Source organism: Pleurodeles waltl, chromosome 9, assembly GCF_031143425.1.
Source record: "Pleurodeles waltl isolate 20211129_DDA chromosome 9, aPleWal1.hap1.20221129, whole genome shotgun sequence".
NCBI classification, from domain to species: Eukaryota; Metazoa; Chordata; class Amphibia; order Caudata; family Salamandridae; genus Pleurodeles; species Pleurodeles waltl.
In genome coordinates, this window is record NC_090448.1 from 476,439,488 (window position 1) to 476,467,456 (window position 27,969).

Here is a 27,969-nt window from a genome sequence, read left to right on the forward strand (position 1 = left end):
GTCCCGACGCCTGGGAGAGACCCTGCACCCGCAGCCCCCAGGACCTGAAGGACCGGACTTTCACTGGAGAAGTGACCCCCAGGAGTCCCTCTCCCTTGCCCAAGTGGAGGTTTTCCCGAGGAATCCCCCCCTTGCCTGCCTGCAGCGCTGAAGAGATCCCGAGATCTCTCATAGACTAACATTGCGAACCCGACGCTTGTTTCTACACTGCACCCGGCCGCCCCCGCGCTGCTGAGGGTGAAATTTCTGTGTGGGCTTGTGTCCCCCCCGGTGCCCTACAAAACCCCCCTGGTCTGCCCTCCGAAGACGCGGGTACTTACCTGCAAGCAGACCGGAACCGGGGCACCCCCTTCTCTCCATTCTAGCCTATGTGTTTTGGGCACCACTTTGAACTCTGCACCTGACCGGCCCTGAGCTGCTGGTGTGGTGACTTTGGGGTTGCTCTGAACCCCCAACGGTGGGCTACCTTGGACCAAGAACTGAACCCTGTAAGTGTCTTACTTACCTGGTAAAACTAACAAAAACTTACCTCCCCCAGGAACTGTGAAAATTGCACTAAGTGTCCACTTTTAAAACCGCTATTTGTCAATAACTTGAAAAGTATACATGCAATTTTTATGATTTAAAGTTCCTAAAGTACTTACCTGCAATACCTTTCGAATGAGATATTACATGTAGAATTTGAACCTGTGGTTCTTAAAATAAACTAAGAAAAGATATTTTTCTATACAAAAACCTATTGGCTGGATTTGTCTCTGAGTGTGTGTACCTCATTTATTGTCTATGTGTATGTACAACAAATGCTTAACACTACTCCTTGGATAAGCCTACTGCTCGACCACACTACCACAAAATAGAGCATTAGTATTATCTATTTTTACCACTATTTTACCTCTAAGGGGAACCCTTGGACTCTGTGCATGCTATTCCTTACTTTGAAATAGCACATACAGAGCCAACTTCCTACATGTATATATAGAGCAGTTGCCAAATTATAAGAAATCATCTGTAAAACATGAGGATAAAAGTTATTTTATGGGTTAACTCATGAAAGTAAATACGATATGCAACAATAGACAATATATATTTGAAAAATGTAATTTTATTACATATTTTTTACGAATAATAGCTTCTGTATTTAGTAGACACTGTTACAGGTTCATGAAGTAAATGCCATTTATGTACCCATGTACTTACACTAACACAAATCTACAAAAAAATCACAACGTTACATGGCATTCCTTTTATGAGTTATTTTAACAAGCACTATGAAACGCCCCTATATCTAAACTGTAATGCTGCCTACAGATGTGTCATGAACATCCTAAAAATGTAACGTCCAACTGTGTCTCTTTCTATAAAATTCGAAGGTGCTTATTAGAAATTGTGAACAAACACCAATTCTTTAGTGTGAGAGACAACATCTTGAAAGTCACTTCACCAGTAATGGTAATGCTTTTTTCAGCCTTCTCTCCTAATTTAATGACAGTCCTGTAAATCAGGGAAAGTTTTTTGGGTGTCCAGGGAGTACCTTGAAGTGCGTCTTATCACCTCTCATGACCATCACTTCTATGGCGAAGCCTTTGCTAACCAATGATTGAGATATATATATATAGGTTCGATGGCATGTGTAGCTGCAGATACACATGCTATCCATAGCTCTTCCGGCATCTATTGTTGGGCTCGGAGTGTTACAAGTTGTTTTTTCGGAGTCACGGGATTGAGTGACTCCTCCTCGGTTACAGTGCGCATGGGCATCGACTCCATTGTTAAATTGTTTTCTTTCCGCTGTTGGGTTCAGACGTGTTTCCTCTCGCTCTGATATTTCGAATCGGAAACCTTAGAAAACTCACTTAATCGTCTGTATTGTTTCAATTGCGTTCCATCTAGCCTTGAACTGATAGCACCGTCGGAATATAGATCTTGCCCTTTTGGACGTATGCGCCCGACTCGGGCCTGTTCAGGCCTACCGCGTGGAAGCCTGATGGATCGGACTCCATTTCGATTCTGCCCTCGGTGCCTCACAAAGTTTCCCTATACAGACCAACACCTGGTTTGTAATTTGTGTCTTTCTCCAGACCACCGAGAAGAGGATTGTGAGGCCTGTCGATCGTTTCGATCCAAGAAGACCTTGAGAGATCGGAGATCCTGAAGATTAGAGATGGTGTCGAAAAGTTCAGAGCATCTCGACGTCCTGGAAGAAGAACAGGCGCAGACAGTAGTCTCCATCCAAGACACCGACTCCAAGCAAGAATCGGAAGAAGATAGGCCTATCGCTGCTGGACAACACGTGAGCACGTCTGCCCCTACGCTCACATACAAAAAAGCACCGAAGGCCTTGGGTACACCACTGCTGGAAGGCCATGGTTCAACCCAAAAAGAAACTGCCGTCGACCAACCTTCGGGTTCGGCGCCGAAAAAGGCCACTCCTCCGTCCACTTCGGAGTCGAGTAAGTCGGTAAAAAGTTCTGCCTCAGATTCCAGTAAGCATCCTCACTCCTCGGAGTCGAAGTTTCGACTCCCTGCCTAGGAGCCGAAAGAGCTGACTTAATTTCGGGCCTGAAAAAGATCCAAACTTTGGAACCGAAAAAGCCTCTTATACAGAGGAACAAGGACTTTCGAGCCGACTCAAGCAAAGTTCGAAGCCGCTGCAAGAATCTTACAGACCTTCTGATGAGGACACTGAGACTCAGCCTATGCTGGAGGTTATGGATGAGAGACAATCCAGAATTCATATACACAAAGAGACTGGCATAATTATTACTGCACCTCCTTTGAAAACTAAAAGAAAGCTGGCTTTTCAAGAGGAGTTAGACTCTGTTCAACCACCAGCAAAAATTCAAAAGCAAAATGAGAAACCAGCACCTGTCCCTACTTCTTCTCCTCATTTTCCACAGTTTTTTTTTTTTCACCTCCACACAATAGTCCACCACCGTTGCCTTCACCAACGCACACAGTACTCTCATGGGGATACAGTGGATCCTTGGGATCTCTATGATCTGGATCCTATTCCAGATAATGATCCTGACCTATACCCCTTCAAGCCTTCTCCACCAGAGGACACTACTGCATACACAAGGGTTGTTTCCAGGGCAGCTGCTTATCATGAGGTGCTTATGCATATTGAGCACCTAGAGGAGAATTTCTTGTTCAACACTCTGTCTTCTACTCACTCTAGATATCAGTGCCTTCCCATTTTGCCTGGAATGGTCAAACATGCAGACCAAATTTTTAGTGAGCCAGTCAAAGCTAGAGTAATTACTCCACGCATTGACAAAAAGTACAAACCTGCACCTACAGATCCAGACTACCTCACACACCAAGTTCCTCCAGATTCAGTGGTGATAAGTGCGGCTAGAAAAAGGGCTTACAGCCAATCCTCAGGTGATGCTCCTCCACCTGATAAGGAGAGTAGGAAGTTTGATGCTGCTGGCAAAAGAGTGGCCACGCAAGCAGCCAATCAATGGCGAATTGCGAATTCGCAAGCACTTCTGGACAGATATGATAGAGTCCACTGGGATGAGATGCAAGAAGTCCTACAGCACCTCCCAAAAGAGCTTCAAAAGAGAGCACAACAGATCGTAGAAGAGGGACAGGCCATAAGTAACAACCAGATAAGGTCTGCCCTCGATGCTGCTGATACCGTGGCAAGAAGTGTCAATGCTGCCATTACCATAAGGAGGCATGCGTGGCTACGTTCTTCTAGCTTTAAGCCAGAAATCCAACAGGCAGTACTCAATATGCCTTTTGATAAGAAACATTTATTTGGCCCTGAGGTCGATAGGACCATAGAAAAGCTGAGGAAAGACTCAAACATTGCCAAAACAATGGGAGCACTATACACAACACCCTTTAGAGGCTCCTTTCGAAGGCAACAATTTAGAGGAGGATTCATACCTCAAACCTCTGAAGCCTCTCCCTCGCAGGCAAAGCAGGGACAACAGCAGCAACAATATCAGAGAGGAGGATTTGGAGGGTCTTATAGAGGTCAATACTTCAGAAACAGAGGTAAATTCCAAACCTCAAAACAAGCCACTACACCATCCAAACAGTGACTCATTTCTCATCCCTCAACCAAACACATCACCTGTGGGGGGAAGACTACAGCAATTCCACTCTTATTCGCAAAATATCCCCACAGATAATTGGGTACTGTCAATTATCCGCAATGGCTATTGCCTAGAGTTGATCTCCACCCCTCCAAACATCCCACCACGTTACCACAAATTGTCCCCAGAACACAACGTTCTGTTGCAACAGGAGGTACAATCCCTATTACTAAAACAAGCAGTAGAATTGGTCCCACATTCTCAACAAGGAACAGGGCTATACTCACTATACTTCCCCATCCCCCCAAAAAATGGCACTCTAAGTCCCATCTTAGACCTTAGGTCTCTCAATCTATACATCCTGTCAGAACACTTTCACATGGTAACTCTGCAGGACGTCATTCCACTACAACAAAAACAGGATTACATGACTGCTTTAGACCTCAAAGATGCATATTCCATATACCCATCCATCTAGCTCACAGAAAATACCTCAGGTTTGTCATAGCAGGAAAACATTATCAGTTCAAAGTTCTGCCGTTCGGCATAAAAACAGCTCCAAGAGTCTTCACAAAATGTCTAGCAGTAGTTGCAGCTTACTTAAGAATACAACAAATTCATGTCTTTCCATATCTAGACGATTGCCTAATAAAATCAAGCAATTTTACACAATGCCAACAACACACTCCGTACGTAATGGAAACCCTACATACACTAGGGTTCACTTTAAATCACCAGACATCTCACCTTCAACCAGCACAGGTGCAACCTTACCTAGGTGCTATTTTAAATAAGCAAAAAGTCCTAGCATATCCAAATGCACAAAGGATACAAGCTTTCCAAAATCGCATACCACACATACAGCCAAATCAACAATACACTGTAAGATTTATCATGAAGATTCTAGGGGTGATGGCATCTTGCATAGCGATAGTTACACATTAAAGACTCAACATGAGGCCTTTACAACAGTGCCTCTCACAACAATGGTCTCAGGCACACAGTCAACTGCAAGACCTAGTGTTGATGGACCGCCAAACGCACACGTCCCTTCAATGGTGGAATCTCAGCAATCTAATGAAGGGGCGGTCATTTCAAGACCCTGTGCTTCAGACCACAATAATAACAGACACATCAATTATAGGTTGGGGAGCTCATCTCAACAACCATACCATTCAAAGGGAATGGGATTCCAAACAGAAAGACTTTCACATAAACCATTTAGAATTATTAGCTGTGTTTCTTGCCCTAAAAGCATTTCAACCCCTTCTCAAACAGAAGATTGTTCTGATAAAAACAGGCAACATGACAACCATGTATTACCTCAACAAACAGGGCAGGACACATTCATCTCAACTGTCCCTGCTAGCCCAGACAATATGGAAATGGGCAATTCACAATAACATTCATCTGTTAGCAGAATACATTCCAGGAATACACACTCAGTTGGCGGATCTCCTAAGCAGGAATCACCAACAAACACATGAATACGAGATTCACTTCCAAGTACTTTCAAAAGTCAGGAACACCAGAAATAGACCTATTCGCAACAAGCGAAAATGCCAAAACTTCGCATCCAGACACCCACATCCCCTATCCAAGGGCAATGCTCTATGGATCAATTGGTCAGGGATATTTGCTTTTGCTTTTCCCCCTCTCCCACTCCTTCCCTTTCTGGTCCACAAACTACGTCAGACATCTTTGACCATGATATTCATAGCCCCAACATGGGCACGTCAGCATTGGTACACAACACTCCTAGACCTGTCTGTAGTACCTCATTCCAAACTCCCAAACAGACCAGATTTGTTAACACAAAACAAAGGTCAAATCAGGCACCCAAACCCCAGTGCTCCCAATTTAGCTCCTGAAGTCATAGAATTTGGATACCTAAAACTTCCATCAGAATGTATGGAAGTGCTCAAGCAGGCACATAAACCTACTACTAGACAATGTTATGCTAACAAATGGAAAATATTTGTTTTCTACTGTCAATCTAAAAACACTGATCCACTTACAGCATCAATACAAGATATTGTATGCTACCTACTTAATTTGCAAAAATCAAATTTGCCTTTCTCATCCATCAACATTGACCTTACCGCAATATCTGCATACTTTTACAAACTATTCAACACACTTCTCTATTCAGAGTTCCTGATATATATCCCCATGAGGTGCATCACTGTAGGGCTTCAGGTAAAGCTATAATAAATCCAAAAGTATAATCCTAAACAACGGTACTAGTAGCACATCTGTGATTTAGACCCCATGGTAGAGAGGATTCCTTCCAGCTCTACAGTTCTTTGATTCTTTCCTTTAAATCATCCAGGGAGTCTATTAATTTTTGGCCACACACCACCACAGGTTTGTGTGGCTAAAAAGAGCATTCATTCCTCTAGGCACACTAATAGTAAGATTGCAAGCCAGATACTTACAGGAGGTGTACTTAAAGGGCAAAATATTTTGTATAGCTATACCTTGCATACTATTCATATCCTTATATGTAGCACTTTTTCCTGTCTGAATATGTATACAACTTCATCAAGCTTGTAATTTAACTAGTGTATTGTTTTTAGGTCGTGCGCGCAAGCGCTTTGACCTGTTGTGAGTATTGTGGGCTTTAAACCATGCCCATCTCAAGCCCATTACCTTCATTTGTTCCTTTGGGTTGCCTTTCAAAAATCACTTGATGTCATTGGTAAATGCTTTATGTTTGTCCCGCCTTCAGGCTGTTTTTGTCACGCCTTGCAGACTGCCTCTATTACATGGATTATTGCACGATTACCAGTATACTTCAGCATAGGCAAACTATTTTTTTTTTTCTTTTGTCTCTCCCCTTTGTGCTGCGTGGCAACCATGGCGCTCACAGTGCAAACTGGCACAACAGCGTGAACTCGATTGGAGTTATTGGAGCGTTGGTCACATAGTTCACAGTTACCTAATCAGACTCATTTCTTGTGGTTCTCCCCTAAAACATTTTAAATTAGTAAATGCTTTACGTAAAACAGAAATCCTCAAACAAAAGCGCCTCTCCTGACACAGAGGTAGAGCCGATACTACAATATTCACTGCACTCTGGAAATTTACCCATAATGCTTTTACAAAACATTTTTGCCCATAACTCAGCTTGTGGTTTTCCTAGGACAATGGGACCACCACCAGAACATTCACAACAACGTGCTGGTTCTGTCTACATCATATTTGGGTCCCCACACTAGGTTAGTGGGGACCGCAAAATAATAACCCCTCCCACCATTCAGTGTCTTTTTGTGCACTTTTTGCTGGAACATTTGTTTTACAGCTGGGAATAGCTTGTGTTTTAAGGGCATTGATTGTTATAGCGTTGCTATAGGCCTGCTACTCCTGAAAAGTGTCTAATGCACTATGTCCTCTAGGGGCTAAATACATGGTTATATTGCTTTATTTATTGCCATTTTCTTTATATGTGATTATGCCCTCTAGGGGCTAACTGTGTAGTTACATGACCATGTTTCTTACAAACGTTATTTTCATTTTGGTGTCCTCTAAGGGCTGTTCTAAGCATTAGAGTCATATCAACATACTTAGTTATTTGTGGCACAGAAACTTGCCATAATGCTTTGGAGGGCATTACTTTTACATAACATTTTTGCTCATAACTCAGCCTGTGGTGGTCCTAAGACAATGGGACCACCTCCAAAACATTGACAACAATGTGCTCTTGCTGTCTAAATCTTCTCTTGGTCCCCACATTATGTTAGTGGGGACTCTAAAATAATAACCACTACGACCTTTCATTATCTTTTCAAGTTCACCCATGGCTGGAACTTTTGTTTTACAGCTGGGAGAAGTTTTGTTTTATGGGTCTCGTTTGTAATATCATTGCAATAGGCCTGCTAGTCTTGAAAATGCGTAATGCACTTTGCCCTGTAGGGGCTTAATATATGGTTAAATTGCACTACTTTCTCCCATTCTTTTTTCATGTGGTTATGCTCACTAATGGCTGCCTGTATGGTTACATGACCGTGTTTCTTCCAAATGCTATTTTTGTTGTGGGGTACTCTAGGGGCTGTTCTGAGCATTGCCATCAACAAACTATAATATCTGGGGCACAAAAACCCACCCATAATGATTTGCAGGGCATTACTTCTACAAAACATTTTTGCTCATAACTCAGTCTGTGGTGCTCCTAGGACAATGGGACCACCTTGAAAATTATCTTTCTGTCTACATCATCTCTGGGTCCCCACACTAGGTTATTGGTGGCCCTAAAATAATAAAATTTCCCACCATCAGTGTCTTTTAAGATTTCTTATGGCTAGATCTTTTGTTTTACGGCTGGGAGAAGTTTTGTTTCAAAGGCCTTGTTAATAGTATCATTGGAGTAGGCCTGCTAGCCCTAAAAACACCCTCCAGAGGCTAAGTGTATGGTTATACTGCATTACTTTCTTCTTTTTTTCAGGGAGTTAATGCCCTCTAGGGGCTAACAATAATGTTACATGACCATGTTTTTTACAAATGATATTTTTGTTATGGTGCCCTTCGAGGGGCTGTTTTGGGCCTTAAAGTTGAATGCCAAAGGTTTATTTCTGATAAAGGGTTTATATGATAATTGTATATGTTTTAATAATCTCTTGGTATTACAGTTATGACCATGATCCAGGCCAACTTAACATCCTTATTACACTATTTCTGTTTGAACACTTTTGATATATTTGGGTGACCCTTCTAGTTTATTTCTCTGTGGCTGTCATGTGTCTGTTTTGGGGAGAATTGTGTTAGCCAGCCGGCAACTCTGATGGTGAGATGGTGAAAGTGGTATTTTATTGGCATTAGTATGGCAGATTTAAATTAGGATGCTAAATGGCAACATTTTCATTTTTTGCTGCAGATAGAGGAAGAAGGTAAATGAAAGTGCTTTAATTATATGCAGGACCAGTGGAATTATGTGGCAGGAAAAGACAACATTATGAGGGAGTGTTGACCAATCTATGTGGCAAGAAAGTCCAGTTATGAATTTACAATGCCAATAGCTCTAACTCAAGCAAATGGGAGACCTATTTCATCACAAATGCTTGTTTTATCTTGTGTCTATGTCCACTAAGCACATGTAATTGTGATTCCAGTTGTGCTAATCAAAGTAGCCAACCCTTTTTCTTTCCTTGATACTTACTTTTTCAACTCAGTAAACATATTATCTCACCTTATATACTCATTTTTAGGTTTTGCTTGACAGCACATCTGTCACCACAGTTCATGTGATCATCAGAAAAAGAGATTTAAGAGTTAGTACAGAGGAGCTTAGGATTCACCCACATGTCAATTTTCCTCTCTACAAACATTAGCTTGGACAATATTTGTTTAAGTAGTAGTTCGACTGCCCAGGACAGCCCACATGGACAGTGACTTGCACATGCATTTCAGAGTAATTTCATTTTTTAGCTTTGGGTGCTTTTTTTTGTGTTTTGTTTTTTATATACAGACCAGTGCCTTGTCATGCCATCACCATACCCACTCCCTAAGCCCATAAAACCCAGTGCCCCCTTCTCCAGCCTCAGTCTGCCTTTTCCTCCAAACCAAATTTACCTTCCCCTGCAGCCTCATCCTGACCCCCCCCCCCCTACACCATCCCACAGGCTTAGCCCACTTCTCACTCGCACAAACATCCTCCCTGCCCTTCAGCAGTAAGCAGTAGGCATGGGTGCATCCCACGCCAACACAGAATGGCTTTTATTTATGCAGATTGGGCTGTTAGGTGCCAAGCAAAGAATTATAAACGTGTCATGTTTTAGTACAACAATTGGAGACCTGAGGAAATGTAAGCAAATTTATTTTTCTTTGAGTATTATTCTTGCTGCAGTGTTCTGAAGCATGCTCTGCCGTCTGCTAAAGGGGAGTCCCACGTAATTGATGTTCCTTTAATCAGAGCCTGAGAACACAGCAGCAGCAACACCTCTAAAAGTTCAACATTTTATTTATTTTCATCAGTGTAACTTCTTTTAACAGTTTTTTCTTACTCGGACTAATATTGCCCACAGGAAGTGTGTGTCTCTAATGCTGAGCCTTTTTGACCTCCTGGCTCCCGAGCATTAAATAAAAGTTAACTTGCTAAGCAACAAATGTTCACATATTTTGTTACTATTTGAATGTTGCTTCATCCATTTTCATGAGCTCCAGCTAGATACCTTTTGGTTTGTTTTAGTTTTTGAAAGGATTTATGATGTGTGCTTATTCCAAATGTATGAGCACTGGTTATACATTTGTGTCTTGCCCTTGCACAGGGAGGTTGCTCCACTAACCAGTGTTGGGGGAAATTCTAGCCTTTTTGTTCTGAATCTGGGCTAGATTTTGTTCAAGACCTGTCCCCCTGGATATTATATCCATCACAAAGATCGAGAAAATAAGAAGGGTGGAGGGATTGCAATTATCCTTAAAAAATAATTCTGCTGTTTTACTGAACCTTTACAACTCCCAGATTGTGAAAGTTTGTTGTTTGCTGTGTCTTTCTTGCCTACAACCACCTTCTCAGGAGCCTTATTGTATAGGCCTCCTGGACCAAGTGCCAAATTCCTCCAATCCCTTCCTGAAGAAAGTGTGAATTTGGCTAGTACCAGAGCAAACTTTTCCATATTAGGAGATTTTAATCTCCACTTAAAAGAGCCAGCAAGTACAGAAGCCTGTGGCCTCTTACTGGATCTTTTGACCATTCAGTTGTTTCAAAGGGTGTCTGGACCCACACACACGAAAAAGGCCGTTTACTAGATCCTGCCTTTTCCTATGATAATATGTTAGAAGTTCAATATTTCTCTTGTGTAAGCTGGTCAAACCACTTTCTGATCCCATTCACTCTGGACTCCTCATCTGCCCTCAAATACTAAACCAGCCACCTGGAAAGACTGCCCTTGCTCTAAATTGCCTATCAAATTCTGTAAACAGGCCCTCAGTAATTTGAGACCCACTTTAGGCTCAGACCTGACTTTAGCATGTTATAAGATCCCCCAGTGGAATAAATCCACTAAGAGCCCATGCCAGAAAAGCAAAAGATAAATCTGTACCCTGGTATACTCCCAATGTCTGAAAATTAAAACAAGAATGTAAAAAAACAGAAAGGTTTTGGAGAAGGGATTATAGGGAGACAATTAAATAGAAATACCGAGATACCATCAGAGTTTATCACACCAAAATTAGAAAACCACAAGCATCATACTTTGAGGAAAAAAAATGTATTGTGCCGCTAATTCCTCGCGGTTTAGGAGATTATGGACCGATCTCTCTCCTCCCTGGGATAAGTAAAACGCTAATTCTATCTGAATTCCTAGAAAACCATGATATCATGCATCCCACACAGACCAGATTCCGACCCTACCGCAGTACAGAGACTGCTGTTCTGGCAGTGGTAGAAGAAACAAAATTGCTGCTAGATCGAGGAGTCTCCGCAGCTATCATCCTCCTAGACCTCACCTCAACATTTGATACAGTAAACCACAATATTCTCACTAAGAGACCACATAGTGCAGGAATTTCAGGACTAGCCCTTTCCTGGCTTAATTCCTTCCAAGAAAATAGGTATTTTCCAGTCTTGGTGGAGGCTGTACATCAGATACTTTCCCGCTAAAGTGTGGAGCACCCCGTGGCTCGTCAGGGAGTCCTACTCTTTTTTAATGTTTATATGCGGCCACTTCCATATATTGTCCATCACTTTGGGATTTGGATCATCTCCTATGTAGACAATACTCAATTGGTCTTTTCTCTTTCCCAGAGCCAAAACTCCTTCCCCTCCTCATTAGGCTCCTGCTTAGAGAGTCACAAGCTGAATGAATATCTCCTGCTTTAAACTAAATGGAGATAAAACATAGCTCATGATCCTAGGCAGCAATCTTAACTCTTCTATGAGTCTGAGCGGCCAACCTGTCTAGGTCCCCCTCCTACCCCTAAAACAACTATAAAGAGTGGAGGAATGTGGCTGGATAAATCCTCAAACCTTGACTCTCAAGTAGTAAAGCTTGCAGCCACTTGCTATGGCATACTCTGAATGCTCCGAATAATCTTTCTCTCCTCCCTCCTATTTTGAAGAGGCTGATGGTCAAGGCACTTATTCTCTCCCACCTGGACTACAGCAGGTCTCAGTTTGGGAGCCCCAATAGCTACAATTAGGAAATTGCAGATGGTACAGATTTCCTCTGCCCAGATACTGTACAACTTAACCAGACATCAATCCACTGGATAAGCCTTGAGTTCCCTCTATTGGTTCCCAGTGGCCAAGAGGATCAAATTTAAATCATTCTGTACTGCCCATAGGGCACTCCTTGACAAAGGGCCCTTGATCTCCCACACTTTGCTGTCTCCCTATCTCCCCGAAAGAACTTTGTGATCCTCTGTGGAACTTATGGCCACAGTACCTATAATTAAAAGGGTGCACCTTTCCCTATAACGCAGTTAAACTATGGAACAGCCGTTCCTACTCTCTGAGATTAGCCAAAAAAGAACTCCCTTTTTGGTAATCACTATAGCTCTTCCAGAATAGATCCCGCTAATCCCCTCTGACTAGTCTGTTCCACACTCTCAGCGCTTAGATGCCTAGTGATAGCTATGCACTCTATAAGTGCTGTATAGAGTAGAATAGTTGGCGTATATGGAGATTTTCTTAGCTATAGCTGTCACTTGATGGGAAATGATAATAAGGATTAAATGTGTTTTAACTGCAGAAATTAAAAGAAACTTCATCTAGCCAAAGTGACGGTCCCCTGACTAAATTGACCAAAATTATCCAGATTACATTCTGCTCTGCTTGGTGTTTGGCACAAGCCAATGGAAGGTGCCCAGAAGGAAGGAATCCATTGTAGTACAAAAGTTGGAGTCAAACAAATTTCATACTTCCTAAAGATTGGCTCCTGGAAGTTCTTTGATATCTACCACTCTATCTCATTCAAGAAAGAGTGATATTAGAATTTACACTATCATTATTATAATTAGGTCAAAATGTGTTAGTTTACATAGCGAACAACCTTAACCACTAAATATAGTTACCTAAACCATTTTTGGGTCAGCATAAGAAAGATGAAAAAGTCGGACGCACCTGGATCAAATATGCACTACCTGAAAGAGACACACTGATTTCTGTGATAGGGGCTCTATCATCTGACCTTTCTCAATTATGTTAGTCAATTTAGCACCAGAGTTTTCACCACAGCTGCCTCAAATATATAAGTTGCACAGGCTGGGACTGACAAAAAGCTGACGTTTTGTAAAGAATGTAAAATTGCACTGATTAAAAATTGTCTTGTGCGGCTAGTTCATCTCCCTTGTGTAGTGCCTTTAATGCAGCTCATATTACTGACCCTTGATGCAAGGTAATTGGACTCAATTTGTCCTTGTCACTACCTACATGCTGGTGAGCACCATGTATCATGCTCACAAACACTCCCTAAACAAGCAGGGCAAACACAGTGGAGCACAATTTCGGAAGCAAGCAGGTTCTGCAGCTTGGAGTAGGGAAGAGCTGATCTGAAATCCTGCAGTGTGGTGAAGCATAATAAAAATATGTTTCCAAGTCGTGTACACTTTTTGCAATCCAGAAGGTCTCACAGAGTGGTAATTTTAAGAAGTCATAAAATATCAGATGTTTGCCCTCTCCCTCAAACTGGTGTAGGCATGACGCAAAGTGCACAAAGTTATGTTAGAAATAAAATTCAGAACATAGGGGGTGATTCTGATTCTGGCGGGCGGCGGAGGCCGCCCGCCAGAATTCCGCCCCCATTATACCGCTCCGCGGTCAGAAGACCGCGGAGGGTATTATGAGTTTTTCCCTGGGCTGGCGGGCGGTCTCCAAAAGACCGCCCGCCAGCCCAGGGAAAAACTCCCTTCCCACGAGGATGCCGGCTCGTAATCGAGCCGGCGGAGTGGGAAGGTGCGACGGGTGCAGTGGCACCCGTCGCGTATTTCAGTGTCTGCAAGGCAGACACTGAAATACTTTGCGGGGCCCTCTTACGGGGGCCCCTGCCGTGCCCATGCCATTGGCATGGGCACGGCAGGGGCCCCCAGGGGCCCCGCGACCCCCCCTACCGCCATCCTGTTCATGGCGGCTTTCCCGCCATGAACAGGATGGCAGTAGGGGGGGTCAGAATCCTCATGGCTGCGGAGCGTGCTCCGCAGCCATGGAGGATTCAAACGAGCAGCGGAAAGTCAGCGGGAGACCGCTGACTTTCCGCTTCTGACCGCGGCTGAACCGCCGCGGTCAGAATGCTCGTTGGAGCACCGCCAGCCTGTTGGCGGTGCTCCCGTGGTCGGTGGCCCTGGCGGCCACCGGCCGCCAGGGTCAGAATGACCCCCATAGTCTTCCTATGCCACTGCGACCATATAAGTGTGTTAAAGTCATCCCCTCAACTGGTCATTCAGGAGACCTCACAGAACTTTCCTTTCTGAAATTCCCAATGAAAAATCGCATCTTTCTTCTGCGTGTTGGCAACAAAACAGATTGTTGTGATAACACATACTAAAACATCCATAGAATATTGGGGTGCCCAGCCTGATCCAGTTTTTCATGGGATATGTGCCCGAAGAAGTGCACGCACTCCGCATCATTAAACCTTTCGTGGTTTTTGTACCTGAAGAAGTGACTGCATTATGCCATTATTAAATGTTTTTGGGTTCTGAACTGGAAAATGTACATGCGCTGTGTCATTGTTAAATGTTTCATGAGTTCTGTACCAGAAGAAGTGCCTGCACTGTGCTACGATTAAATGTTTCATGGGTTCTGTATCAGAAGGAAGTGCCTGCGCTTTGCCATTGTTAAATGTTATACGGCGGTCTGTATTGTAAGAAGTGCCTGCATTGCGCTTTTGTGCATGTTATGTGTTCTCCTGAATAACCTTGTTATATTGTCCTCAGTGAACTGACAAGCCCGTAAGACCACTGAGATTGCTATATATTTTTGTGTACTACTCTAGCAGAGCACAAGCTCAGTGCAACACCTAAAGTGAACCTCTCAAAAAAGGTGATAGGTGGCTACTACTTCCTCAATAACCCATGGAGAGTTCGGCAGATGGAAAAGACAGCCTGCCAAACTCCTGAAGTCTGGTTGCCACCAGTGTGGTCCCCTTCCCGCGGCCCCTATTAAGAGTTTCTCACTGGGTCAGTGGCAGAAACAGAGTTTCCGCCCACTGGCTCAGCGGGAAACAGCCCACAACTTTGATGCTGGCTCATTATTGAGCTGGTGGCAATGTTGCAGTGCGTATGGTGCACCTGTACCTGTTGCGCTTTTCACTGCCTGCAAAACACAGTGAAAAGCAAGACGGGGCTGGCCATGGGGGCCCCCTGTACCCAGTCTCCACCAGCATTTATATGGGGGTGAAACCACTATGTAAACGCTGGTGGAGAGAGGGGTCGTAATCTCCAGGGCAGCACTTCTAGCAGCGCTGCCCTAGCAGATTGAGACCGCCGGGACCACCAGGCCATTGGCTTGCGGAAACGTGGCGGTGTCGGCGGTCCAACCATGGTGCATTCGCTGCAGTCGTAATGTGGAAGCCGGGCCGCCTCATTGGCAGCTGTCCAACCACCACCGCGACAGGTCGTAATTAGGGCCCTAATGTTTGGTGTTGACTGAATTTCTAGTGCAAAGGGAGAGGGATGCAGTGAGGGGGTAGTTTCAGATGCAAGTGGAGAAGAAATTACTATTTTGGGGATCTTCCACAATTTCGTTGACTGGGATTAACATTTGGACCATAAGGAAACATATCAAAAGCAAACACTTGCATTGTACGCAATGAAGTGTGCAGAGCAGCTCTTCTATTTTACAAGAAATCTGCGAAACCTCAACATGTCTCATTATTGTCCCTCATCCAGGAAATTGTTAGAATGGAAGAACGTCCGAACAGCTTCTTACTGTAGCTCTCTTGAGTTCAAGAATACCTGACTTGGAAATAAATATTGAACCACCCACCTGCTCAAAGCTACAGTCACCCTAACATTACTTTGGACATTACATAGACTCAAGCTCTATGTTTCTGTGACAACTACAAGTAGTAATGGGGGAAACAGAGTAAAGCTATATATTTTCTAATCCTCCAGTCTCTTGGAAGTCGACTTATTTATAGCATACTCCCCTCGCCTTGCAAGTCAGGAGACATGGCAGTACATGGACGGTTTTTCAATTCATCGGGTATTTATGAAATAAAATTCTTCCCTTCTTGCACAACCGTGACATAGAGGAATTTGACAACAATTGTTTCCCCAGGTTTCATCAGTGTAGCATGTCAGTCAGGTATTGGCTCATAGATAGTTTTTGATCTTCTTCCTATATTCAATGCCTCCCTCAAATTCTTTTGAACGTTTTGAAGATCCTGATCCTCATTTTATGTGCAAAGTGGTTCCATGAATTAGTGAAATTTTAGATTTTCTGATACTGAACACCAAAAACAATCAACCTGTGTTTGGCAGACTGGATTGCTTCTGAAGGCATGGCCAAGGGACAACACTGAAAGTGCAGTACCTGTGAATTTGCATGGAATTACAATGAGCTTGGTAGGCCTCACTCACACAAACTTCTCTCTGAGACATTTTTCGCTATGTTTTCTGAGTTTAGGTAATTCCCAACCCAGTATTTCCCAGCTATAGCAATAATATTGACACACAAGTTGGGATTACTGCCCTTTGAAGTAAAGGCCGATGAATGCTCCAACCTTTTGCTTCTTTGACAGGTAAATAGAAGAAAAAATAAGGAATTTGGCAAATCCTCATAGGAATATGTTCTGCATATACTAAGAAATAAATGAATGTGAGGCCAGACGTTACTCTTTCCTGACTGACAAAGAAATTATGTTGAATATGCAGCTTCTGTTCTTGTCCTGCAAGTTCCGTTAAGGAGATTATTCACCCATACCTCCCTCATACTTGTGCAATATTTCTCTTTCTTTGCTTGCTTGGGGTGCTGCTGCTTTTTATTCCCTAAATCTGTGGTGCTGGTGCTATGCAGGACCACCCAACACCACCGCCCTGCTCGACAACCTCGCCAACCTCGGTCTCAAGCAACTGGTGAACACCCCCACCCACATCGCCGGACACACGCTCGACCCCATCTTCTTCGCCAGCAACCACGTATTCTTCAGCCACTCCTCCGTATACACTGGACCGACCACAGATGTGTCCACTTCACCTTCAGACGCGAGACTCTCCACCTCTGCACACAACCCATCCCACGCAGACATTGGAACAAAATCCCCACGGAACAGCTTCTCTCCACTCTCAGCGACAACCAACCCACCTTCTCCACCGACCCACAACGACGCAGCCCTCAGCCTCACGCATTGGATCACCAACTGCGCGGACAACCTCGCACCCCTCAGATGCCTCCCAAGACAGACCAGCACCAGGAAACCTCAATGGTTCACAGACACCCTCAAGGAATCCAAAAAAAACTGCCGTACCCTCGAGAAAGCCTGGCGCAAGGACCACACCGCAGAAAACATGTCTGCCCTCAAAAACGCCACCCGCGAACACCACCAACTGATCCGCGCCACCAAAAGAACTTCCTTCACAGACAGACTGGACAAGAACACTCACAACAGCAAAGAACTCTTCAACATTGTCAAAGAGCTCTCCAATCCTAACGCCAACTCCAACGCCATCACGCCCTCACAAGACCTCTGCAACTCCCTTGCCACCTTCTTCCATCGTAAGATCACCGACCTACACGACAGTTTCGGACACCAGACCCAGCCAACCACCACAGAACCTACAACCCCAGCCATCACCCTCAACGCCTGGACTCACATCAGCACGGAGGAGACCAAAGCTACCATGAACTCCATCCACTCCGGTGCCCCCTCGGACCCCTGCCCACACTTCATCTTCAACAAAGCCGACGACATCATCGCCCCGCATCTCCAGACCATCATCAACAGCTCGTTTGCTTCTGCCACCTTCCCCGAGAGCTGGAAACACGCAGAAGTCAACGCCCTACTGAAGAAACCTACGGCGGACCCCAGCGACCTGAAGAACTTCCGCCCCATCTCGCTCCTCCCCTTCCCTGCCAAAGTCATAGAGAAGACCGTCAACAAGCAACTTACCAACTTCCTTGAAGACAACAACCTACTCGACCCCTTTCAGTCCGGATTCCGAGCCAATCACAGCACAGAAACCGCCCTCATCTCAGTCACAGACGACATCAGAACTCTGATGGACAACGGAGAAACAGTCGCCCTCATCCTCCTCGTCCTATCGGCTGCCTTCGACACCGTCTGCCACCGAACCCTAACATCCCGCCTGCGCTCCACCGGTATCCAAGGACTGGCCCTGGACTGGATCTCCTCTTACCTCTCTACCCGCTCCCAAAGAGTCTACCTCCCTCCGTTCCGCTCAGACACCACCGAGATCATCTGCGGCGTCCCACAAGGCTCCTCGCTCAGCCCGACTCTCTTCAATGTCTACATGAGCCCCCTCGCCGACATCGTACGCAAACACAACATCAACATCACCTCCTACGCCGATGACACTCAGCTGATACTTTCCCTCACCAAGGACCCCACTGGCGCCAAGACCAACCTACAAGATGGAATGAAAGACGTCGCAGAATGGATGAAACTCAGCCGTCTGAAACTGAACTCAGAAAAAACGGACGACTCTTGGTGGCCCACGGCCCTAGGCACCGCACCAACCCCCTCAGACCACGCACGCAACCTCGGATTCATCCTGGACCCGCTTCTCACCATGACCAAACAAGTCAACGCCGTATCATCTTCCTGCTTCCTCACCCTCCGCATGCTCCGAAAGATCTTCTGCTGGATCCCCGCCGACACCAGAAAGACTGTGACCCACGCCCTCGTCACGAGCCGCCTGGTCTACGGAAACACCCTATACGCAGGAACCACCGCTAAACTCCAGAAACGTCTGCAGCGAATACAAAACGTCTCCGCCCGCCTCGTCCTCGACATACCCAGCAACAGCCACATCTCCGCCCACCTGAGAAACCTGCACTGGCTTCCCGTCAACAAAAGGATCACCTTCCGGCTCCTCGCCCACGCACACAAAGCCCTCCACAACAAGGGACCCGAATACCTCAACCGTCACCTCAGTTTCTACACGCCCCCCACCCGTCAACTTCGCTCCGCCAATCTCGCACTCGCCGCCGTCCCTCGCATCCGCCGCACCATGGCAGGTGGGAAATCCTTCTCCTACCTGGCGGCCAAGACATGGAATTCCCTCCCCACCAACCTCAGGACCACCCAGGACCACCTCGCATTCCGGAGGCAGCTCAAGATCTGGCTCTTCGAGCAGCAGTAACCCCCTGCCCCTAGCGCCTTGAGACCCTCACGGGTGAGTAGCGCGCTTTATAAATGTTTTTTTTATTTGATTTGATTTGATTTGACCACAAGCCTGGCAAAAAATAGGTACAGAAAGATACTTGTTGCACAGACAGGACACAAATAGTCTGTATGCATTTCTGTTCTTTTGCGCTTGCCTGTATTGGGATATTCAAGCCAGAACTGTTAGTTTCTGCAATGTTTGTTATATATTAAACATTAGGAATCCATCATGCTGCTGCAGGGCTCTGCTGCAGAGTGGCTCCTGGTTAAACAAGACCTACAGCGTGTATGGAACCTTGCCTAGATGTCGGCATTTTAAAATGGGAGAGTGGGAGATTTTGAAAAACAAATTCGGGGGGATGTATTGTCCCCACTGACATACATTGAAGCAGAGGTAGTTTTGGGCGGCAGACAGCTAAAATGAAGACTTTTGTACTTCACAAATCGTGAGCCCCCACCTGAATCGGGCCTGTTGGCATGTATGCCTTGCACTGCAGACTAAAGACCTCAGATCTTGAGTGCAAATGTGATTCCCGCGCTTACTTGCTGAAATGACAAGGTGCTGTAGCTGGTATTGTCATTTCCATACAAAAGTGAACCTGAATGCTCCGGAGTGTACATTCCTTCCAATGTGTTGAAGCCAAGAATACAAAGAAGCACAAGCAGGATATATTGCCCCAAGTGCCCTCAAAGCCAAAAGAAAATCATAATTAGAGCCAAAATGGCAACAGTGAACAGCTGTGTACAGACACAAAGGGGTCTGATATTAATGGCAGCACTCAAATCAAATCAAATTTTTAACTTTATTCAGCTGCAAAACGAATAGCCCTGACAATGCAGACAAGTAATGGCAGCGCTCAGGTGCAAATAACTTACCAAGAACCCTGGATATTAAGGAGGAGAAGAATCATATATTTTTTTTGTTCATTCATTTCATTACAGAAAAGACCACTTAACATTACATCCTTCTTTATTTCTTTTTGTTCTAGTTTGTTTTAACTGATTTATATATTGTAGGGTGTTCGTATAGCAAGTCATAACCCTAAAGAGGCTGCAATGCTCTCCAAATTGCATTAGTAAATGAGTGCACTTACAGACAATACGGTTGGTAAGGTGGTGGATGTTGTATTACTTATGGTTGAGATGTTTGAGGTTCATACTCATGCTCCAATATTCTGCAAAGTGTGTGGCATACTTATGCATGTAAGGGCACATAGAGTGTGAGGAAACAAATATCCATGTGTGTTTACTCATCCATTTTAATTCTAAAGTTCATATTTGGGTTCTTTCATTTTAACACTGGAAAGAGCCATGTTTTTTTCTTTCCTGAATTGGAAATGCTTGCTAATTCTCCTTATACTAAAAGGCATTAAGTTCCAATGTTTTGGCTGATTGGATGAAGAAGAAGGTGCCGCTAGTTGTTAACTTTTTGAATGCAGGCTCACACAGTGTCACAGATTGTGGATATCTTGGTGAGCTATGCTCATTGCTTCAAACATGATTCGTCTAGCCAGTATGGGAAAATGAAAGCAGGCGTCTCATGGGTCCTCGATTGAAGGTTATGCAGCTTCCTGGCAGTCCCATTTTGGAATATCTGTAGTTTCTGGAGTACTTGGATTGGTGCTCCAAGATAAATTCTACTGGCATGGTGAAAATGGGGAGTAGTAGCACAGTGGTACCTTGGGCCTTCTGCGCAAAAAAACGGATGAAGACATTTTACGAGTGTATCCCACCTTCTGGATGCATCCTTTGGCAACTTGTGTTACGTGTGGTAGAAGAGATAGGTTGAAGGCCATGATTGCCCCCAAGTTCCTGACATGGGCTGAATATTGTGCTGGAGTTTAACGATCAAGAGGCCAAGTATAGGGGGTGATTATTTGTCCATTTGCCACATGCCAGAATGTTTGTATTTGTAGTGTTTAGTTTGAGATGGTTGGTAAACTTCCAGCGGCAAACTGTTACTAGTTATTTCCACATATTACACAAGTTGAGATCTGATGAGCATGCTTTAGAAGATCATCTTCAATACATTATTTTGGTCTGCTCTGTTACATGGTACATTGAGTATTGCACACTTCGATGTATAAATCATGTCTGTCATTTGCATGTAAAATCGTTTGCTTCACAATAATGAAATCTACTTGCAATCACCCGTCTTTTTCAGTCAAAACTGCAGTTGAAAATGGAAAGGTTAACTTCAACATTTAAAGGAGTTTGCAGTCTTGAATCGTACCATCATAGCCAAGAGCAGCACACAACCCCTCTCTTTCATACTTGGCCTACCACACATTTCTGTAAGTAATGTTTTAATTTCTTCATGTGCATTCTACTTTTGGTCATATATTGGGCAGGGTGTTGCTGGTAGAAGAGAGATGTATATAGCATAACATAATTAAAGTGTTTAAACGGGAAGCGAGGGGACCAATTTACAGTAGTGTAGAGGAGGGAAGTTGGCACTAGGCCAGCCAGTCAAATTAGACAGTGAAGAAGTGTGCACAGTGTACATGGGAACAAATCTAGACTGCTTTTGCGTGGCTTTTGTCACAAGAGCATTTGGTGGAAGTCTACCAGTGCTTAATATATATTTATACAGAGAGAGACTGTTGGACTTTTTTTGCTTATGCAGGGTCATCCCCAATCTTTTTGCGTCCTGCCTCCTATTTTTTCTGACCTGTTCCTGTTGGCTTTTGAACTCTGAGCACTTTACCACTTCTAACCAGTGCTAAAGTGCATATGCTCTCTGTGTAAATTGTATGGTTGATTGGTTTATCCATGATTGGCATATTGATTTACTAGTAAGTCCCTAGTAAGGTGCACTAGAGGTGCCAAGGCCTGTAAATCAAATTCTACTAGTGGGCCTGCAGCACTGGTTGTGCCACCCACATAAGTAGCTCTGTAATCATGTCTCAGACGTGCCACTGCAGTGTCTGTGTGTGCAGTTTTGACTGTAAATTCGACTTGGCAAGTGTACCCACTTGCCAGGCCTAAACCTTCCCTTTTCTTACATGTAAGGCACCCCTAAGGTAGGCCCTAGGTAGCCCAAAGGGCAGGGTGTAGTGTATGGTAAAGGTAGGACACATAGTAGTGTGTTTTATATGTCCTGACAGTGAAATATTGCTAAATTCGTTTTTCACTGTTGCAAGGCCTGTCCCGCTCATAGGCTAACATGGGGGCTACCTTTAAATCTGATTGAAGTGTAAATTCCCTTTGGGAGCAGATGGACATGTGGATTTGGGGGTCTCTGAGCTCATAATTTAAAAATACATCTTTTGTAAAGTTGATTTTAAGATTGTGTGTTTGAAAATGCCACTTTTAGAAAGTGAGCATTTTCTTGCTTATACCATTTGTGACTCTGCCTGTTTGTGGATTCCCTGTCTGGGTCAGTTTGACAGTTGGGATGGTTGCACCTCACACTAGACAGTGACACAAAGGGAGCTGGGGTGTAGTCTGCATTTCCTGATGAGCCATCTGTGCTATGAGGGAGGGGAGGAGTGGTCACTTACACCTGAAAGGGCTGTGTCTGTCCTCACACAATGCAGTCTCCGACCCCCTGGTGAGTGTCTGGGGCCTGGCCTGGGCAAGGCAGGATTTCACATTCAAAAGAGACATTACTTTGAAGTAGGCCTACTTCAAAAGAGAATTTGGGTATAAGAAGGGCACCTAAAACTACAGACTTTAGAAACCCTTCTGGAAACAAGAGGAACCTCTGCCTGGAGAAGAGCTGAAGAGCTGAGGAAGAAGAGCTGCCCTGCCTGTGACTGTGCTTTGTGGTGCTATCGTGCAGTTGCTGCTTGTGCCAGAGTAAGAGGGCAAAGACTGGACTTTGTATGCCTTCCATATTGAGAAGAAATCTCCAAGGGCTTGATTTAGAGCTTGCCTCCTGTTGTTTGAAGTCTCAGGGACAGCAAAGACTTCTCTCTGCCAGCACCTGGAGTCTCTGGAGAGACTCCTGCTCTGCCCTGTGGTGCTCATCCAGTTCCTTGGGCCCTGAAAGGAGAAGCTGGCAGCCTAAAGACAAGGAAATCCACACACAGAGTGCCTTGCGGGGAAAAGATCAACGCGACTCTGATCTGCGGCTGAAGAAACGACGTGCCGCCAGCTCCGCAGCTGAGAAACGACACTCACAGGGAATGCGACTGAAGAATCAACGCACGGAGCAGGAAAAACGACGTGCAGCATCGCTGAGGGAGGCTGGGAGATCACAACCAGCGCTGCGGGGTTTTCAGATCATTGTGCGGCTGGATTTCCGACTCAAGTACCGCTGTGCGTGGAAAAACAACGCAAGGCCTGCCCGGACCCGAGAGTGCTGACTGGATCGACGCATTGCTCTCCTGCGGAGAGAAGAAACGACGCGCCCTGACCCAGCAAAAGGAGAAACAACGCACGGTCCTGCTCGTGAGTGGAATTAATGCCTCACAAGCCCTTTTTGATGAGCACTCACCCGTGCGGGGTTATTTTGGACGCATCCAAGGTACTTTTTCACGCTGACAGCGTTAGTGTGTGTTTAAAACTACTTAAAGACTCTTTTTGATTTTTAATTGATAACTTGACTTGTGGATTTTTGTCGTTTTGGTCTTGTTTTGATAAATATTTCCTATTTTTCTAAACTGGTGTTGTGTCATTTTGTAGTGTTTTCATTAAGTTACTGTTTGTGTTGGTACAAATACTTTACACCTAGCACTCTGAAGTTAAGCCTATTGCTGTGCCAAGCTACCAAGGGGGTAAGCAGGGGTTAGCTGAGGGTGATTCTCTTTTACCCTGACTAGAGTGAGGGTCCTTGCTTGAACAGGGGGTAACCTGACTGTCAACCAAATACCCCATTTCTAACAGAGACTAATAGATATACCAACGTCCAAAAAGATTGTGGGCTGCACCACCCACTGTTGGGGTGCCCAGTGCAACTGCTGGTGGCCCTCCTAAATATTATTCTTGCCAGACCAGCCAGCCCATCCCATATCACTAGACAGTTTAGCTGGAAGCACAGTGGAAATATGAGGCTGGCCTAGCCCACCCTGACTCAAATCAGTCAATACCTGCTTGGGGAATTGTTAGTCTTGAGAATAGTCTTGTGTGCTGGGTTCCAGGATACACCCTTAACCTGCAGTGTTGGGTTCCCACAGAATATAATCCTGCAGCTCTTGGTTCAAGAAGGCAGTTGCATGTAGTGTTAGGTTTGAGCTGGCACATACATATGCAGCACTTATTTCAGGATGCACTTCTGTCTTCAGGGCTGCATCCTACAGTACTGGATTCCAGGATGGATCTCAGCCTTCCGAACTCGGTTACGGATAGTGCCTCAACCCACACAGCTGGGTTCCAGGATGCAACCTTGCATGCATTGTTGGGTCAGAGGCAGCATCTCAACCTGGAGTGCTGGGTTGCATGCAGTACATCAGTCTGCAGTGCTGGGTTCCAGGTGAGCCTCAGCTTGCAGGGCTTGTTGTTGGAGTAACCTCAGCGTGCAGTACCGTGTTCTGAGAGACACTTCATTGTGCTGTGCTGGCTCCAAGAGGTGCTTTAGGCTGCAGTGTTGGTTCCAGGAGGAATCTGAGAGTGCCATGCCTGGTAAAAAGTCAATTGTCAGCAGTATTAAATTGAAAAGAGTTTAGATGCCGTGTCAGGTGAGTTGTCTCTTGCCAATGAATAGAAAAGAATATTGTGATCCTGAGTACCACCCCACAGGTACAAAACTAGTTCATTTGAAATCTGGCACAACCAGCATTGAACTCTGCCTGGCCTTGCATCAGCTTGTATAGAATTGAAAAGGACAACCCCGTATTCCCACAGGGGCTAGGGTAAGCACATATAATGAAACAAGCATCCAGAGGGACTCGTGTGAGAGATTACCTACCTTGTAGCTCTAAGGTAATCAGAAAAAAATATTTCTGTATGCTTAGATATGTCTGTTCCATCATGTATCACAGGAAAAATTAAACAACCTAAGCCTTATTTCTCTGTATCTCAGATTTAGTCATTCATCTGATGAGTAGAACAGTCAGGTGCAATATATACAGTGAGTCTTAGTGCAGATGACGCAGTGCTATGAAGAAGGCAAAGACATACACTATAACACATTCACATGGAATAAGTGGCTGTAGATACACAGGCTCACATCCTCCTGCTGTCTAATGTTGGGCTTTGACAATTGGAAGATGTTTTTGTTTGAAGTCTTTCAAGTGATAGTCTTTAGACTCCTTCACTTGTCATAAATGTGCATGGGCACCAACTTTTATTGTTATTGCCATTGGGTTTGGACGTGATTCAACATGCTCTGTGCTCCCAGTCTCGATGAGTTTGTTTTTTCAAGTAGCAGCCTTGAAGTTATCTTATATTCCATGCAAGCAGACTCTTCAACACCTTCCTTCAAACAGTGCTGTTTCCATCCCTCATACACACTGTTGTTGTGCAAGGTGTCTTGGCCTTTGGGGTTCTTTTGGCCACTGTGTGCTCTGGACTATCATTCAGAGAATGAGCGCTCTGGGTAATGGAACATACATCCTTCCATAGTTGTCCGCAGTGCCACTCTAAGTGCCCATAGACGGATAGCCAAATCCTCTGTGGAGGCACCAGATATCTTCGTTGAGGCCAATCCACTTGGCACAGAGGAAGACGAGGAAGTGATAGGTGAGTCGCCTGATCTCTTAGCTCACCTGCCCAGTCACCTGTTCATCGACTCCAGCGTCTCAGAGTTAGGCAAGGAGGAGCTCATGGAGGAAGAGGAGCAAGCCCACAAGGATGCTCAGTCCACCTAGGTCCGCTCTGGTCCACACTTTAAGACTACGTCTCGCATAAGTAATGTCGATGGCATTAAACCTCACAAATGTCCGATTCAAGCACCGCCACTGTAGGGCTCAAACATCGAGCGCAGTGCAGAAACCTTCCACCATTTCCGGTGCGCCACCGCACTCCAGCGCTGGTAGATACCATAGCAAGGCCTCGGAGCCGAGAAAAGACTCTTGCAAGGACATCTGCTGGCTTCCTCATCGAGGCGGAAACAGCCACCATCAGCACAAAGACCAACTTTTGATCCGAAACCTGCTGTCGACGTTGAGGAACACCCATCCTCCAGAGGCTGCAGCAGGAGCTTGACAAACAGCAGAGGAAGATTATTAATCACCATCGCACAAGCAAGATATGTGCCCCAGAGAAGATTCTGCCAAAGAAATGCAGACTTGCATTTGAGGAGACCCTGCCATCTGATACTCCTGTACCCCTCTTGCCTGCCAAGAGGCCTAAAGACAAAGCCTCTGCTCCCCTTTTCCCACTTCCTCCTCCACCACCCTTACTTTTACTTCCACCTCCCTCGCCTCCTATGTCTACCCAGGTACCTCAGGAGATCCATGGGAGGATTACGATATAGACCTTCAGACAGACGCTGACCTAGAACAAGTCCCAGTCAGGGTCTCCCCACCAGATGACACCCCAGCAAACTACAGTGTTATTGAACGTGTAGCTGCCATACAATAAGGTATATAAATATGCCACCCCTGAGGAGGGCGACTTTCTAGTGAAAATACTCTCAAAGACAGAGCTGTCTGTCCAGTGCCTCCCAGTGCTCAAGGGGATAATTAGGTCTGCCATGAGGATTTCATGGAGCCGGTGAAAGCTTGTGTGGTAACATTATGCATCGAAAGCAAATACAAGCCTGTGCCTCCTGACCCGCTATTTATCAGGGGTCATGTCCCGCCAGAATCCATAGTAGTTACCATTACTAAGGAGAGGGCAGCAGCCTAGGCCACTTGTAACACTCTGCCTCCTGACAAGAAGAACAAACAGATAAATGCTGCAGGGAAGAGTACGGTGGGTGCGGCCACACATTAGCATATCAGCAATTCTATAGGCCTCTTCTGTCACTATGATTGAGACCATTGGGAGCAAATTCAGGGGCTCCTTCAGCATCTTCCTGATCAGTATTGCAAGCGAGGGGAAGAACTAGTGGACAAAGGCTTCATGTGTCCGGCTACATGCAAGAGGTGCAACCCCACCTCGTCAACCTGCCTTTTTACGGGGAACACCTGCTCAGACTGCAGGTTAACACCATGATTGAGAAGATTAAAAAGGACACATAAAACATTAAGACAATGGGTGCCCTTCTTTTCCTTTGAGATCAAATATCTTTTCTTTGGCAGCAGTCAAAAAGCAGCTCCAAAGCTAATTCACCAGTCCAAACCCAGTCTTGCCAGTGGCAGCAACAGGCATATCGCCAACAGGGTGGCAGAGGTCCCACACAGGGATCCTTTAGAGTGAATTGTTCCAAGGGCCAAGGCAGAGGCACCCTTAGTTTTTTAGATAGAGGCTTCCTTACTGACGTGCCCTGGTTCCCCCCTGTTGGGGCTAGACTTCATGGATTTCTGCCCTGCTGGGAAGAGATCACCACAGATAGTAGTTGGTGGGTCCTCTCCATCATCAAGCACAGCTACTGCCTCAAGCTCATCTCAATCCCACCAAACATCCCACCTCATACCCACACCCTCAGCCCAGAACACCTCATGTTGCTACTACAAGAGGAGGTTCAGGCACTTCTATTCAAAAGAGACAAAGGGCCAGTGCCCTATCAACATTAGGGCAAAGGCATCTACTCCCTATACTCCCTCATTCCCAATAAGGACAAAGGCCTCCGATTCTCAACCTCTGTCCTC

General features: G+C 45.1%; 1 protein-coding gene across 1 annotated transcript in view; it reads left to right on the forward strand.

The window, feature by feature from the left end:
- The window catches only part of CINP (cyclin dependent kinase 2 interacting protein), a 71,160-nt gene that overhangs the window by 37,382 nt on the left and 5,809 nt on the right, over nt 1-27,969 (forward strand). Inside the window, exon 4 of the mRNA XM_069207306.1 lies at nt 21,495-21,624. Within this exon, the coding sequence (XP_069063407.1) occupies nt 21,495-21,624 (130 nt within the window). The remainder of the gene's footprint in view (nt 1-21,494; nt 21,625-27,969) is intronic.